A 12,571-nucleotide genomic window follows, 5' to 3' on the forward strand; every position below is an offset into this window, starting at 1 on the left:
AACTAATCCGTATAGTGTTGTCATCCCTATAGTAAGTTAAGTTATTACAAGTGCAAATTCTATTCTATCCCCATAACCTTCGATAAATTTTGAGTATAGATGATATTACAGATAAAAGAGATACGATACTTGACATTGTGAAATTATTATTATATGAAGTGTTGTGTTCATGCTCACTAGTCACTACCAGCTACTTTTCTATATGAGCAATGCTTCATTAACATGCATGCAACCAACTTTAAAGGTGTGCCAACCAAATAAAAAATAAAGTAACAAAAATCTGAGGTAGCTTTCTAAGGGGGATACAAATAAAAAAAAGTTAGCTTTTAAATTCATGATTTTAGAAGAAAAAAACTTTTCTATTTAAAAAAGCAAAATTGAATATAGACCAATTTTATGTTGAAAATGCATAAAAATTAATTTCTTTATTTATTTGAGTTTTTAGTTTTTTTTTTCCAGTGTCTAAATACAACAAAGTGACCAACTTCAGGTCAAAATAATTGATAAAAAAAAAAGCTTACTATATATAGTCTTGAAATTTATATTTCTTCTTTTCTTTTTTCGCCCCAATTTTAGATATCATATAGTAGCTTCGTTATTAAAACCTTAACAATAAAGCTAAGAGTTTTAAATAATTCAAAACAACTTCGAGTAGGAACATAAAATGAACAAAAGTATATCTCCATTTACTAAAATAAACTCATTGCAAAATTCTTCCATATATGATGGACAAAGCTCTAGCTAAGCATGCCTAAATGAATAGGGGGATATGTTCTTCCTCGAATATGGACCAATATGTTAAAGGAAGTAAGAGTTTATAATTAGACAAGAAAAGAAAGGCCAAAATATCTATCCTATATTCCTATTCACATATTTCTTCATCCACAAGTATGAGGCAAATTTTCATCCAAATTGTGAGCTTCATACAACTTTGAAGCGGCAGGACAACCACAAGTCATGTGTGCATGAAGTGATTCCCAGTATCATCTGCTGTCCACACAGCTAACTCTGGCTATGCTCCCTCCATCCAAGGCATCTCGGTGCATGGTACGGAACAGACAAATGAGCGTTCCGACATCACTCCAACTTTACACGCTTAGAATTGGCTTCTCTTAACCAGTCAATGCATTCCTCACTAGTTCCAGAAGGATTCGCAAGTTGCCATGCCATTGATTTTTCTAGCTGCAAGTGAAAATGATATATTAGAACCTCAAATTTAGTAAGCGTTCAGTGTGCATGACTGTGCGAGTAAAAATGCAGTAAATAGAATGACTTACCCACTCCTTAACCAGTGGTCCTCCTCCTTTAAGCTGTAAGACATTCATAACATCTTTGCCACTGATCAATGGCTTCACCTCCCAAACTTTGTTGAGGCCTGTTATCCACCAAAATACGTTAATATTTACATAATGTGTGGGCTCCCAATCACTTAAAGTGGTAGAGGTTACAACTAAAATAAAGCCAAGCATAGATAGAACAAAGAAAAGAGATACAACTTCAAATGCTCAGCAAACTAGGATCATGAATATGAAGTAGAACAGGTAGATGCTGCAGTAAATTTTCAGTAAAAGCTATACACATCTTACACCTTCATTCTTCAAAGGATGCAAGCAATAGATTACAAGCATCAATGGTACAAGTTAAACGACTAATACAGCTCACCTAGTTTTATTATAGCACTCTCCACTGTATTAAACAGATCTCTCCGTTTGTGCAATTGTAAGGATTCATCCTCAATGTTGTTAATGTCAATGGGATGTAATAATATGGATACCAATAGTGCAACTCTCCATAAATCTTTAAGCTCCCTCAAGAGAAAACCTAAATAAATCAAATATAAAATCTTGGTCACGACAGATGCAATCCATATGTAAAATAACTTTGCAGTCACATCCTAGAGAAACAGATTTCCTTTCATTAAATTGAGGTAATCTAGCAAGTAGCTTAAAATAAACTTGATTACTTAAGAAGCAAAATGTAGATTGTGGCTTGGGCGAAGTGCAAATAATATATAGGAAACAATGATTAAAAAATGAATAGAGGGGAGTGTCCATGGCTAAGTTCCACTAGGAAACCCAATAATTTAGATGAAAACCACAACATAGTAAAGCATAATAAAATTAGCATACAACACAACTTACAAAACTAGCAAAATAAGTTAACTGAAGATTGACGACAACAAGAGCTAAGCTACCAGAAAAAATAAGGAAGAACTGCCAATACTAAGGTAGCAGACCAAGAGCAATATACCTGTTAGAACCCGGACTCTAGAAGCAACAGAGACATCATCAATCAATCGTCTCATCCAACCAACATCATCAGATTGCAAACCCTCATTAGATGCAAGACAAGGAATCAATGACAAGAATTTCTGCGATGCTCGGTGTAAATCAAGCACCTGGATTTTGAAACACAATTACAAACACATTAACCAATAGAAACATTAACCAGATTCTGAAAAACTGAAATGATTTATATTACAGATGTTAGAACTCTGTTATTCTGGGGTTTACTAAGGGTAAATGGTAACTGACCATTTCTGCATCCTTGGATTTTCGCTTGAGTGAGTCACGAATAATATAATTGACAACAGGAACCTATAATTCAAAATAATGTTATTGTCTTAAACCAGCATGTCATTGGAATACAAGAAAACTGACTAAAGAAACTGCATTACATAACAATATTAAAATGTTCCTCGTAAATAGATTTTGTGGATAAAATCAGCCTGCATTTTCAATTGAGTATCAGGTAAAACTTGAGCTCAATATTAGCAATCCTTGAAATGAGACAAATAGTCCCTCCCAAGATTGTCCAATAGCGTGGTTGTCATCTCTACTTGTGTCGCATGACAGTCTAACAAGATATAGATTGTGGTTTCTACATGTCTAATATGAAATACTTCCAAAACACAAACCAAAGAAAAAAAGAGGAAAAGAACAAAGCAAGACACTAGAGTTCTAATTTAGACACTTTGCTAGATGTATCGATTCAAAGCACAAAAAAAAAAATAAAAAAATTACAAATTCAAAAATAGTATCACATAGAATGGACAAGACACATACCACCTTCGCTTTCTTTACTTGGTAAGTGGTATTTTTAAGTGGGAGAAACAAAGCAGCAAAAAGTGACAACCTCCTTTCTTCGTCCTAAGCAACACAGAAATCATTTATCATGACCAGATATAATCAAGAAAAAATAAAATGATAATGGAATGACAACAACTTCTTATTGTGACCATATATGTGAAAATGGATTACGGTAAAAATGAAAAACTCATTACTCACTGTAAAGGTTGACTCTTTGAGTAAATGGACAAGGTTCCATGCAGTATCCAAGTAAGCAATGCAAAGTCTGGATAAAGTGAAAGAATTAGCTGATCACCGTTGCCAAGAAAGATAAACATTTTATCTTGTGCAAAAGTATAGTGAAAAACAAAATAGAGAGCCAAGAGGGAAAAAAATGTTACAAGTATAGGGTTTAGCCATTTACATAGGGAAGGAATAAAAGTGAGAAAAGTGTCTCTTCATAATTTGTTCAACTACTACTGTAATATTGCTAGTAAACCAAACAATTTTTTCTTATCCACAGGTTTTGTGGGCCTTGCCCTTGAGCACTTCATGTCATCTGTCAAGTTCAACCCATGTCTGATCTTGTATCAAAAGTTAAATGAATACTAGAGCCAAGAAGAGCCATATGCATTTATGTATAAAATTGATGCATCTCCCATCCAACTTATGGATTTCACCTCTATTCTTCATAAGATTTGGTTTTACAAACAACTCCATATATTATATTTCACAAGGCTTTTATAACATGTAAGGTGATGAGGGAAAAAAAAGAAATGAACTTTAATGATACTTCTTTCAAATTTGAAGTTCACAACAAATATATAAGGCTGCTAGTGGTGCACTGACCATTATTGTTTTTTATTCTTTCTTTTTTTGGGTAGAAGTGGCAATAATATTCAGCTAACTCTTTCTATGTGCGCAAGATGTGTGTGAAATTAATAAAGGATTTGCAATCATTATACACCTTTTAACCTATTAAAAACAAGGGGGCAAAAAACCTGCAAACTTACCTTTCACATCCATCTGAAATAGTAGGTTCAAACTCAGGAGGAAGACTGAACACAGTCCAAAATAATGTCAGATCACAAATATGAGTCATTGCCTTGACAGGTTGATTTCCAGATATCATAAGATCAACCTACAAAACAACACACAGGAGACCATAGACGACTAAATTTTCAATATTATATATAAGCTATTTCCGTTAAAATATCCAATAGCATTCCATAATTGAAAACCACTTCCTCAGTATCCATATTGAAGGGAATGGGAGGGTTAGCACATACCTCTGTTCCAATGCGCTCTCTGCTAATTTTAGCAGCAAGAGCATCTTTCACATCACCACATGCAGCAGCTACTTTCAGATCTTCATCTAGAGTGAATTCAAATCTAGCACCTATATATAATAAAACATCTCTCTTAAACAGAGCTGGAAACCAAGTTCAAGCTTCGTATAAAAGCATACAAAAAAATGTTCACAGGGTATACAAAATGCAAATATCTTAAAAATTAAAGTATACCAAATCTAATGGCTCGAAGAACTCGTAAAGGGTCATCAAGAAAGGTGGCCTTGGGAGGTAAAGGAGTCACTATCCTTCCAGACTTAAGGTCTGAGATCCCTGCAAAGTGCCAAAGAGATTGATACATGTGGAGATATAAAAAAGAAATGTGTGGAGGGAAGAGGGGGAGGGAGGGTCAAGTAATTCTTATACTTGTTTTGGCAATAAGATCAATTCTAACCTCTCTTCGTGAAATCTTCAACCGAACCAGTGTTGATGTTGTAGAATAAGCTGTCATGCACAACCAAACAGCTTTAGGGAACTATCATTTAAAATGTCCGAACAAGGACTCAAACCAACATTCACAGAAAAAATGATGGGCCATAGACCCAGATATATGCACACAAAGATACCTGTTAATTGTCAAATCCCTCCTATATGCATCCTCTTCAGGTGTGCCAAAGCTTTGCTGTTAGACATGAAGAAAAACTTTATTTGGTTTTACTCGACTTGGTAATGGGGAGAATATACACAAGCACACATTGCAAAAGTAGATAATCAACATTTCATGTTGGCATAAAATTAGCTTAAAAAACAAGGAGTGTGCAAAACATAGAGGAAAATCGCCTTCATCAATAACAAGACAAGACATTGAAGTGATTCCAACTAGGAGGAAATTAGCATAACATGTTATACGACAATAAATCAAAAGGGAATAATATGAAATATACATATAACAAGAACATGTTAACATACCTTAGAAGGAATGCGGCTATTCTCAGTATACTCTTCACTCCTTAAGTTAACAAAATCAATCCACATATCAAACAAATGCATCCTTGCTGTCTCCAAATGTTTCGACTGGTCAGGGTTGCTGCCAAAAAAAATGCCATTTAAGTTCTACATCGCTCCAAAGAATTCAATTTTCATGACTAAACAGAGTAACACTTGAGAAACATACAATAAAAATGTTTTAAAAAAAGAAATAAGAATGGGAAATTGGGAAGAACATACGACTCAATGACGCAAACACCCTGAGCATCTTCACCGATGGACAACAAGTACTCCCTCACCTTGTCGACAAACTCAGTGCCCATCATATTGTCAAGAGCGATATCAATGTCATAGCAATCCTTCCCCAGGAGCTGCAAAACCAACCAAATTCAAACTCCAAACGGAAAAATTACAGGTAAAGAGCTATGTAGAGAGAAAAGAGCGAGGGACCTTGTCGCGTACCCAGCCGCCGGCGACGCGGAGCTGAGTTTGGAGGTTAAAGTGGCGGAGAGTGGCGAGAAGCCTATCGAAGATTCTCCGCTCAATGTCCGAAAGTTCGATTTTGTCCCTCACCTGAAGAATGTGCTGAGTGGCAATCGACATTGGTGCGCAGGCGGAGTAAATTGGAAACGACGGCGTAGAGATAGTTGTTGTTGTTGTTATTGTTGTTGTTCTTGTTGGAAGGGGATAGTTAAGAAGAGGAAGAGGAAGAGGAAGAGTCGTAACAGTTGGTGTGCGTAAGAGTGAGAATCTAGTGAGGAAGAAATGGCTGGTTGCAGTTTTCAAAGTGAATTTCATGGAATCCTTATACGGTTTTGAATGCAGACGCTTTATATAACACACTGCTCAAAATTGCGGTGCTTGCCCATTTCCCTCATGCTCTATGCTTGTATAACAAAAGTATAAGTGGTAAGTTCAATTCTTAGTTTATAGAGAAGGGTAATAAAGGAAAAACCGTAAAAACACAACATGAAATACAAGTGCTTATAAAAACTATGATGGCATGAAACATGCCTGTTAGAGATTATTTGAGTGTCATTAAGTTGTTAAAAAAAGATCTTTTATCAATGAAAGAAGATCTTTTACATTTTTTAGCATAGTTATTAGAATCGAACTGGTAATTGAACCAAGTAGACTACTGGGTCATTGGTTGAACTAGTTGACCTGGTCTCACTTAAATAATCAATTGTCCAGAGATTAATTAAGAAAAAGAAAACACCCCGAAAATTAAAGTTATAATGCAAATGCTGAAATTAGGACTTTTTTTTTCTTTCAAGGAAATATATTCCATTGGAAAATAAACTAATATGGCAGCATTCCAATATGTTTTGTGAACATGAACATTCCTCTAGAAAAGCCTAACCGTGTGGCTGTGACTTGTGATTATGCTTTTATGTGCCACAATGTATCTTCTACTGTCACTCTCTCCCCTTTTTTTTTTTTTGCACTTTTTAGCATCTTTGTTCTAAACATGCAAAGGAAAACAAAAGGGCCATCCTCCATCAAAAACAAGACAAATATAACAAAAAAAAACTTCAACTCAAATGAAAATTCCATGTTGAAACTTAAAACTGCTAGAACCTTCCCATTTTCTCTCTTTTGAAAACAAACAACAAACTCTTATTTATTACCACTGACCTCCAAATCAAACCATTGCAAAGTGATTAATCCACTGAGGAAATTAAAGAGTGCTACACAACACCAGAAGAAGACCCTCTTATTAAATCTTCATCATTTGATTATCAAGCTAGGAGACAAATTTTGTAGTGCTAATAAAAATGTCTTCTGCTTTATTATCTCTCTCAGTTTTTCCAACTTTAGTATACAAGCCTCAAGAAAGGAAAAAGAACAAAGAGAACAACAAATTAAATCAATTAGTTTTACATACAAATACAGTTAGCATCAATTTGTCTCTTCTAAACCTACATTAAAACAGCAAAAATGAAGTCCAAAAAATTAATATAGAATAACTATAAAAAAAAAACTCACCTCTACACTGCAGAATGTCAGAAAAACCAAAGTCAGCAGTTAGCGACGGGTTGGGGCCGTTCCACCGTCGAAGAGGCAGGCCACCGTCGAGTAGAGGTGACCGCACGAGCAGAGAGAGCCAGCAGAGGAGGGAGTCAACACGAGGACGACAGAAACGGAGGTAGCAGATACAGAGGAGGCACGAGGCGGAGGCGGAGGCAGAGAAGGCAAGCCACGGCGGAGCCAAGACGGCCGGCACGACACAGAGGGAGGCGAGAAGTGGCGCAGACGAAGCAGAGTTGCCGGCGAGAGGCGCGGAGACGAGGCGGTGATGTTGTGGTGACAGTGTGTGACCCTGAGGCTGAGAGCCGCTGCCTGTGTGAGAGTATGGTTTTAATTTGAATCTTAATTTTAAATTGTGCCTAGGCTGAAAAATCCCTTGGATTGTTATGGTTGGATGGCATGAAAAGTGGACTTGTAGTGTATCATGTTCGGATGCTGTTCTGTTTTTGCGTGTTTCTCTGAATCATATTTAGGGTTTTAAATTGTTAAAACCAAGGGAAACCTTTTTAATTGATGGGAGTAAAGAATGCTAACAATTCTTAGCCTCTTCACTATTGAATATGTGGCCAAATTCGGCTAATAGTTCTTAAGGTGAATGAATAAGTCCTCCTAGTAATATTTGATTGAAGGATTCAGCTCATATTCAGGTATAATAATCACTATGTGCCTGTGCTCATGAGTTTCAATTTAGCAGATGCTGATATTCAATTGCTGATGATTGTTTTGGAAAATAAAATCATTAAGATTCTTTTGCTGAATTCTAGTTCTGTTAATTTCGTTGCTGGTTTGTTTGTCGTGTTTTAATGTAGTGGATTTAACCTAATAACTTTATCTTGATTCACTGAACCATGTTAGATTGAGTATATAATCAGATATCAGGTGATATCAGATTAGTAAACCGTTGATTGATTTCTTGTCTTTTTGTAGGCTGAAACTTGAAAGTACTGTTGCCTAGGTTGGTTTACATTGTTGTAAAATGATGTTTTTCTCAAATGAAATTGAGACGGTTGAGATTAGAAGTTTGAAGTTTTTGCAAAATTTTTGCTTGCCTTTATTAGTGTCCAAAAATATATTCTGTTTCCACTTTCGAGAAATTTTGCTAACATTCAGCAGGTTTTCATACATGTTTGCTTTTTGGAGCCTGGTTTCAATTCAAGAACTTGGGATAGCTTGTGATGGAAAATATTACCCCTTATTCTTGTCCCCATTTTCAGCTATGGTTCTAGTATGAGAAACATTGAACAATTTTGAAAGTTTTCTTGGTTCTTATTTCATTTTCTTGGATCCCTTTATGATTTTAGGAAAAACTGTGTCAGTGGATCTGGAGACAACAAGAGGGAGGATCAAGGGTTGCAACAGTTGATATACTTAACTACATTCAGGTAGTATCATGTATAAATTTTCATAAATCCTTCTGCTGATTGAGAGTGGCTTAGTGGGGGAAATGTGTATTTCTCTAGCAAACAACACCAACACACACATGGGGTAAAAGGGGATGAGAGAGATATATGGACTATAGAAGTGGAAGTTAGTGAAAAGAAAGTGCGTGATCTACGGAAGTTGACCTGATCATGAGAATTTTTGAAGGGCCTAAGCTAAGCAGCACAGAATTTTGTGTAGAATTTGGCCCGAATCCCACCCATGATCAGGGATGAGTTCTTTTACTGCCCATGGAGAAAGAGGTACAAGATAGTTTTGAAATGTTATACCAGTCTTGCTGTCTTCATTCCTCAACTATCAGTTGAAGTTTTCATGGTTTTAAGAAACATTCAGTGGAGAAACGATGCTTGCTTATTTATCAGTTGTCTGTTGTATCTATAAGTAGGCTAATTCACTTCTTGTTGCTTTTCATTCTGTTTTTCTGCAATCCTGTCTATCTTTCTTTTTTTATTTTCTTAAATTAAGAGATGGTTTGTATGGAGATGTTCTTTTTAGTTTTAGTTTCTGTGAAATGGTTTATTTGAAGTTGTATATTTTACTTGTGGGCTTCAAGACAGTACAAAATTGCCCTAAAGCCGCTTCTTGATAGAGGTAGAAAAAATAATTGTAGATCTTATGCCACTTTGAAGATTTGCTGGATCATCCATTTAAAATCTTAAACAGTGAATATGATTATGAAACTTGAGAACTTGATGATCTTGTGGCAATCGAAAAGGGTAGTTACGCAGGATAGAAAATATTTTTGAGCCTGATAACTTACCCTGAAAATTAAAGCGATTATGGTTGTTGTGTGTGTGGTTGTGGCAGCTATTTAGATATGTAGATGTTTTGGGAAAAGTGTGATACTCAATGTTTGGCTGCTCTGGGATGCCTTTAGGCTTTGAGATTATTGGATTTGTTATTCTTGGTTGTAAAGTGCATATGTGAAAGTTTATTCCACTGCTTGCAGAATGAGCTTGATTACTCTGGAGAGGAGCCATCTGTGTCGCCCAGAGCACCACCACAACACCAACAATCTCAACATCTTCAGTTACTTTGTTACAAACTTTAATTTGTCCAGAGATTTTTGCAAGATAATATTTCATTCTATATATTCTCCCTCTATTATAAGTATTCAAGTAGAAAATACATGTATATTGAGCCTTGTTATTTTTGTCATACTTCATTGTAAAATATTGTCAAGCTGGATCAGATTTATCTCTGGATGAACCAGTTTGAGAATCTTGAATAGCATTATCTTGTGGCTGTGAGTTACTTTGTGATTGTTCCATCTGTAACAATCAGAAAATCATAGACCAGAAGATAATTTCAGAAAACCATGAACAAATAAGATATTCAGCAACCAAAATCATGAAGCAACAAACAAATTAATCATGAACAAATAACCTCAGAAAATCAAAAGCCAGAATCATGAAGCAGCAACCAAATTCATCATGAACAAATAACCCCAGAAAATCAAAAAAACAAAATCATGCATCCAGCAAACAAACAAATCATGAACAGATAACAAATAAATCAAAAATCGCAAACAAATAAATAAAATCAATCACAGAAAATCAGAAGGCAGCGAGGAGGAATAACCGAATAAGAACAGAGTATTACCGGCGGCGAGTAACGGCGACGAGAGAGGAGGCGAGCTCGGCGACGACGAGAGAGGAGGCGAGCTCGGCGACGACGAGAGAGGAGGCGAGCTCGGCGACGACCAATGAGGAGGCGAACTCGGCGACGACGAAAGAGGAGGCGAGCTCCGCGACGAAACAGGACGCGGTGGTGGTTGCGGTGGTCAACGTCGTCGCTGCTGTGGTTGCGGGATGCGGTGGCGATGGCGGTGGGCTGCGAGGAGGATGGTGGTGGCGTGCGACTGCGAAGATTTTTTTTTAAGAGGCAAAACGACGCCGTTTAGCACTTTTATTTTCAAACCAAAAATCGCTAAAAAATCGAACGGTTCTTCCAGTTCACCGGTTAACCGCCGGTTCGACCAGTTTTTTGTCAGGCGGTTTATAACCTTATTCGGACCGGCTAGGTGACCGGTTCCCAGTTATTTTGGTTGAACTGGCCGGTCCGGTTCGGTTTTCAGAACCATGGTTAATAGTCAAAATCGTTCTTAAAAAATACCTCGATCTTCATTTTTGTCTCTGAAAGATAAATTTAATCAAAATTGTCCTCAAAAGATTTAAAATTAACCATGTTAGTCCTTCCGTCTATTCTGTCACTAACAACGTTAATTTTACTGACATGGCACGTTAGTTTTTTTTTGTCTTTTTTGTCGTGGGCTGTTAAACCCAAGAAACAGAAACAGAACCCTAACTACCCAGAACCTCGATCCACTCGTACCTAGCCCAAAAATCTCTCTTCAACCTATCTGAGTAGTTTCGAGCCTCCATTCCCGTCCCGCTGCAACACAACCCCCGCAATGGTGGTTCTTCAAGCTTCACGCTGTGCACCGTCTCCAGTAACTACCGCCGTCGCCGGATGTTGCAGAGTTACCACGCCTTGCTTGAACGTCAACCTCCGCCACCTATCAAGCGTCTTAGAGCCCTTGCTCCACAGCTGCTGCCACCGCCGCATCAATGGTATAGTGCTCGCTTTCCACCCCCAATCCAATTCGGTTAGCCGCATCACAGAGCACTACTTGCGGAACACGGTTGTCGTTGCACCAAGGAGGACGATTTCGAACTTCCGCCGTCGTCATCGTCTTCTGAACGATATGCCCGTTCAGTCTCCGCCCCTGATCTGAGCTTCCTCGGACGTATGCTCCTCTGTCCGTGGCTCCTGACGTCATCTGTTGTTGCCCTTGCTACTGGTTCTGTTGACGTCGTTCGATCCTTGCTCCTCAGCAACTCTCGACGTCGCGTCGGATCACTACCCTGAGTTCAGGGGGCGGGTTAATCGTACAGGATTGCTCCAGCGCTCCACCGAGTTCCATGGCTGCAATTTCATGTGCTAATCTATTTCCCTCCCTTGGCGTCCAAGTGAACCCGAACTTGTTATCCTCCCTTGCCAACTGTAGGATGTCCAACAATATTGGATCAATGTCCCCAATCCTGCTCTTTGATTTCAAATTATGCACTAGAGGTAAGCTATCTAACTCAATAAACACTTTCTATAACCCTAAATTGTTTGCAAGTATCATGGCATTCCTAATTGCTTCTGCCTCTACTGCTAGGCTAGAGATTGCTCCAATTTTGGATGCTGACCCAACCTGCACACACACACACACACACACACACACACAGAGAGAGAGAGAGAGGTCAGTTTGGGGTTTGGGGTTGGGTGGGTTAGGGTATGGAAATAGATACTGACGGGAGCTGATGAAAAGGCATTAATGTAGGTGATGGCAGGAAAAATGACATCAACGAGGAGCCAGCAACTGTTGGAACTGGCATGGAGGCTGAGACGCGTAGAGGAGAAGGAGAGTCTGTGATCTTCGGGTCGGGTTGTTAGGTTGGGGCTCCAATTTTCTAATGATTTGAACCTTGACAAAAAAAACTCACGTGCTACATCAGCAAAATTAACGTTGTTAATAACAGAATAGACGGAGGGACTAACGTGATTAATTTTAAATCTTTCGAGGACGATTTTGATTAAGTTTATCTTTCGGGGACGAAAATGGAGATCGGGATATCTTTCAGGGACGATTTTGACTATTAACTCAAGTCCAAAAATAAAAAAATGCTTACATATATCACTATTTTTTCAAGTTTTTTGGAATACAAAAATTTTTATTAAAAAATAGAGTAAAATAATAATAAGGTC

General features: G+C 37.7%; 1 protein-coding gene and 1 long non-coding RNA gene across 7 annotated transcripts in view; one reads left to right on the forward strand and one right to left on the reverse strand.

Annotated features, from left to right (window-relative positions):
* The window catches only part of LOC110266321, a 21,496-nt gene extending 11,230 nt beyond the window's left edge, over positions 1-10,266 (forward strand). Inside the window, exons 2-4 of the long non-coding RNA XR_002353577.1 lie at positions 7,699-8,022; positions 8,677-8,757; positions 9,765-10,266. This is a non-coding gene — a long non-coding RNA (uncharacterized LOC110266321). The remainder of the gene's footprint in view (positions 1-7,698; positions 8,023-8,676; positions 8,758-9,764) is intronic.
* Positions 666-7,707, reverse strand: LOC107617801 (putative CCA tRNA nucleotidyltransferase 2). Of its 6 annotated transcripts, none has more exons than XM_016319669.2 (16): positions 7,334-7,707; positions 5,795-6,225; positions 5,585-5,715; positions 5,327-5,444; positions 4,984-5,039; positions 4,812-4,861; positions 4,592-4,690; positions 4,358-4,467; positions 4,082-4,209; positions 3,288-3,354; positions 3,066-3,149; positions 2,535-2,597; positions 2,251-2,398; positions 1,663-1,821; positions 1,278-1,375; positions 666-1,182 (listed from the first exon to the last, which is right to left on the reverse strand). In XM_016319669.2, the coding sequence occupies exons 2-16, from the start codon at positions 6,140-6,142 to the stop codon at positions 1,078-1,080; spliced, it is 1,764 nt and encodes a 587-aa protein (XP_016175155.1). In that variant the 5' UTR covers positions 6,143-6,225; positions 7,334-7,707; the 3' UTR covers positions 666-1,077. The 6 variants fall into 6 exon arrangements, with proteins under 6 accessions (XP_016175155.1, XP_016175156.1, XP_020966370.1 ...); XM_016319670.2 differs by having other exon boundaries at positions 5,795-6,230; XM_021110711.1 differs by lacking the exon at positions 7,334-7,707 and having other exon boundaries at positions 5,807-6,398.

This window comes from Arachis ipaensis, chromosome B09, assembly GCF_000816755.2.
Source record: "Arachis ipaensis cultivar K30076 chromosome B09, Araip1.1, whole genome shotgun sequence".
NCBI lineage: Eukaryota > Viridiplantae > Streptophyta > Magnoliopsida > Fabales > Fabaceae > Arachis > Arachis ipaensis.

Bases quoted from the DNA above. Each gene is read 5' to 3' on its own strand.
- LOC107617801 (XM_016319669.2), bottom strand. From the start codon at position 6,142: ATGAAATTCACTTTGAAAACTGCAACCAGCCATTTCTTCCTCACTAGA. The intron at 4,210-4,357 runs GTATGTGCTAAC...GTTGTTTTGTAG, and splicing joins GAGAGCGCATTGGAACAGAG to GTTGATCTTATGATATCTGG. The intron at 2,399-2,534 runs GTCAGTTACCAT...TTCAAAATCCAG, and splicing joins AATCCAAGGATGCAGAAATG to GTGCTTGATTTACACCGAGC.